The sequence below is a fragment of the Sinocyclocheilus anshuiensis genome, unplaced genomic scaffold, assembly GCF_001515605.1.
Source record: "Sinocyclocheilus anshuiensis isolate Anshui unplaced genomic scaffold, SAMN03320099.WGS_v1.1 scaffold1302, whole genome shotgun sequence".
Lineage (NCBI taxonomy): Eukaryota > Metazoa > Chordata > Actinopteri > Cypriniformes > Cyprinidae > Sinocyclocheilus > Sinocyclocheilus anshuiensis.
This window is the reverse complement of record NW_015557126.1, coordinates 233,869-236,968: the sequence shown is the minus strand read 5'-3', so window position 1 is coordinate 236,968 and position 3,100 is coordinate 233,869. Positions and strand designations below refer to the sequence as shown.

General features: G+C 36.0%; 2 protein-coding genes across 2 annotated transcripts in view; one reads left to right on the top strand and one right to left on the bottom strand.

Annotated features, from left to right (window-relative positions):
• On the top strand, positions 1 to 312 carry LOC107677864 (proline-rich protein 15-like protein B). Its single transcript, XM_016472925.1, has one exon. The coding sequence runs from the start codon at positions 1 to 3 to the stop codon at positions 310 to 312; it is 312 nt and encodes a 103-aa protein (XP_016328411.1).
• A 1,185-nt stretch (positions 313 to 1,497) lies between these two features.
• LOC107677888 (pyridoxine-5'-phosphate oxidase-like) overlaps positions 1,498 to 3,100 on the bottom strand; it is a 3,555-nt gene continuing 1,952 nt past the window's right edge. Inside the window, exons 6-7 of the mRNA XM_016472955.1 lie at positions 2,468 to 2,538; positions 1,498 to 2,363 (exon numbers count right to left, since the gene is read on the bottom strand). Of these exons, the coding sequence (XP_016328441.1) occupies positions 2,198 to 2,363; positions 2,468 to 2,538 (237 nt within the window). The 3' untranslated portion in view covers positions 1,498 to 2,197. The remainder of the gene's footprint in view (positions 2,364 to 2,467; positions 2,539 to 3,100) is intronic.

Below are 3,100 nucleotides of genomic sequence, written 5' to 3'. Positions count from 1 at the left end.
ATGGCTGACCCTGCGTGGTGGAAGCTTACCTTCCTGAGGAAAAAGAAGTCAGAGTCGAAGGTCCAGTATGAAATACCACCCGATTTCAGCACCAACAGTGCGAATAAAGACCTGGGCAACGATGATGCAGACAGCAATTTAGATGCCAGACTGGAAAAAATAGTGGATAAATCTAACACCAAGGGCCGTCACGTCAAAGTGTCCCATTCTGGGCGGTTTAAGGAGAAGAAAAAGATTCGCGCGACTCTGGCGGAAAACCCAAGCCTTTTCCCCGAACCTGCTCGGACTGACAAGAGCCATGTGGAAAAATAACACCCAGACAAAGCACACCGTTAGATGCACAAACTCATTTTTACTCATTCTTCTTTGAAAGGCTGCATGTTGATCGGAGTTACGACTGACGCAGCAAAGATACTGGAACAGAAAATTATTCTTTTTACCGGCCGTACTTTAATTGAAAAGCAACCCCGAGATGATTATTAAGGAGTGAATGTTTCCTTTAAATCATAAACACAATATTGTCATGCTCATAAAGTGCGTTATCACAGTGGGAAAAACATGACAAGAAAGGCATAAAAACCTTAACTCTTCCAACTCTCATTTATAAATCACACAATCCGTTCAGTTTTAAATTTCATGTGGAGAGTGGTCATAAATATTTAAATTATTGTGTAATAACTAATCTCAAACCCGTGGGAGACAGACTGTTGATCAGATTTGCAATTTTATGTGCCCTTTTGATAAGCACTTGATCGCGTGTTTTTTATGTTGTTTGTGGTTGGACAACTCAGTTGTGCATACGATTTTATCTCTGATTTTATCATTTACCATAAAAAGGGTTTAAATTAGGGCATGGAGAGTCAAAGTCACAGCACGTTAGAGATAAATTCACCAACTACCTCTACAGCTGTAATTTGCCTTGTTTAATCTGTACTTGTCAATTGTTTACTGCAGTCTTTAAGGGTTATTGTTAAAATATGCAAAATAAAGATTTTTATTGCATTGCTTAGATGTGTTAAAGGTGACATATCATGAAAATCTGACTTTTCCAGGTTTTAAGTGCTATAATCAGGTCCCCGGTGCATCTACCAACCAAGGAAACGTGAAAAAGATTAACCCAGTAACTTTGTTTTGGTAAGCCTTTTTCTGCAAGCGTCTGAGAAAATGAGCGTGTCTGATTTCGCTCCCTTGGTGACGTGGCAAAGGGATCTCATTATAATATTACCGCCCCTTAATCTGTAAACTTCCACTCAAGGCGCCATAATTTTGAGTGTGTTTGATTAGGGAGACAAACAAAATGTGCAGTGCTGGGGGGCGCCCAGGACCAGGGTTGAGAAACACTGTAATAAATATTTTTTATTTTTAGTATTTAATATTTTTATAAGTATTTTTTTTGAGCTGGAACTTCACAGACACATTCTGGGGACACCAGAGACTTATATTACATATTGTAAAAAGGGGCATAATATGTCTCCTTTAAATTGTGGAGAAGTACAAAAAGCAAAGAGCACAAGTTATTTGGATGCCACTGCCATCTGCTGACAAAACAAACAATGATCATTGCTGCAAAATTTAAACAGTTTACTACCTTGTTTTACATGTACAGAAAGTCACTTATTCATTACAGAATTACAGTCAAATAGACAATTGTTTTAAGTCAACATTAAGTTTGGCACATTTACAACAGCAATCTAATCAAAATATTTCACATTTGTCTTGCAGAATATTTGCTGTATCATGAACACATTTACAGATGTGCAAAACAACAAACAGAGCAACAAGTTATTGTTGTGACAGAAGTCCAAAGTCTATGTTCTCTGAAACTACAATTAAGGCTGCAAGTACAGCTGTGCTTTTTTTTTTTTAATTATTAATAAACATTAGGCAGTCAACGGACTTTGCACCTACAAGTAATAGATTAAGAATGTGTTGAGGTCAGTTTTTCAAGGCTGCAACGAAACACCCTTTGTAATGCAACATGATTTATATATTCATAAAATCATGTATACAGTTATCTACAAATAATAACTCCCTTCTTGTTTTGGTTAAGAGAATATGAATGCAGGATGAATATGGAGGGATAAGTCTTTACTAGTCAGTTAAGGCCCTGGTGGCATTATTAGTGACAGTCGCTGCCAAGTAATGATGATGTATTGATGTCACAGACGGTGATGCTGGCTTCACAGCATGCTCTCTATTAGGGGGATAAGCGTTGGTATATCCAGCCTACCTCAGCTTGATGCTGCATATCCCCCAGCTCAGTCTCTCCCTCTTTTGGCCGCAAAAAGACTATTCGGTCATGTAATCTATTAGTCTGACCCTGCCAGAACTCAATCAGGTGGGGTTTTACAATGTATCCACCCCTGCAGAAAAAATATATATCCATAAAAATAAACGAAACTAAAATATAACTGTCTAAATACAAACACAGGCAGGGATTTAATATTAATAAACAAAGATTACTCACCAGTAATCTGGCAATGGTACATTTGTGTCCTTATACTTTTCCTCAAGCTCTGCATTCTTGTCTCTCAGGTACTTTAAGGGGTACACACAACAATTTATCAATAAAACAGGTCTCCAGGTGCCCCAAACCAGGAAAATAATTAGGACTAATAGTCAAGTCACCTTTATTTATATAGCGCTTTTAACAAAACAGATTGTGTCAAAGCAACTGTACAGCATTAAATAGGAAAATAGTGTGTCGATCAAGTCGACGTTATCGCTGGAAATTAAGTGTCCCCAACTAAGCAAGCCAGAGGCGAATAATAGTGTATAATTATCATTATGAATGTTTAGTTGAATGCTAAAGCAGATGGTGGCTGTGTTAACGGCATATTACTCATATACTATTATAGCTTTTATTAATAATTTGAGTTAGCTTTTATTTTTTATATTTTCAGTTCTTATTTTAATAATAGTTTAATATTTAGTAATTTTGTTATGTGTGAATTTTATTAGTTTTTTTAGGTGTTTTGATTAGTTTTATATATATTTATTTATTTACAGTTAGTAATTTTAGCGTTTAAACTAATTTCAGTTAGTTGCCAAGACAACATAATTTGTTGAATTTAATTTTAATTTAGTTTGTTTTCCATTT

Coding starts and splice junctions, on each gene's coding strand:
- LOC107677864 (XM_016472925.1), top strand. CDS start 1: ATGGCTGACCCTGCGTGGTGGAAGCTTACCTTCCTGAGGAAAAAGAAG.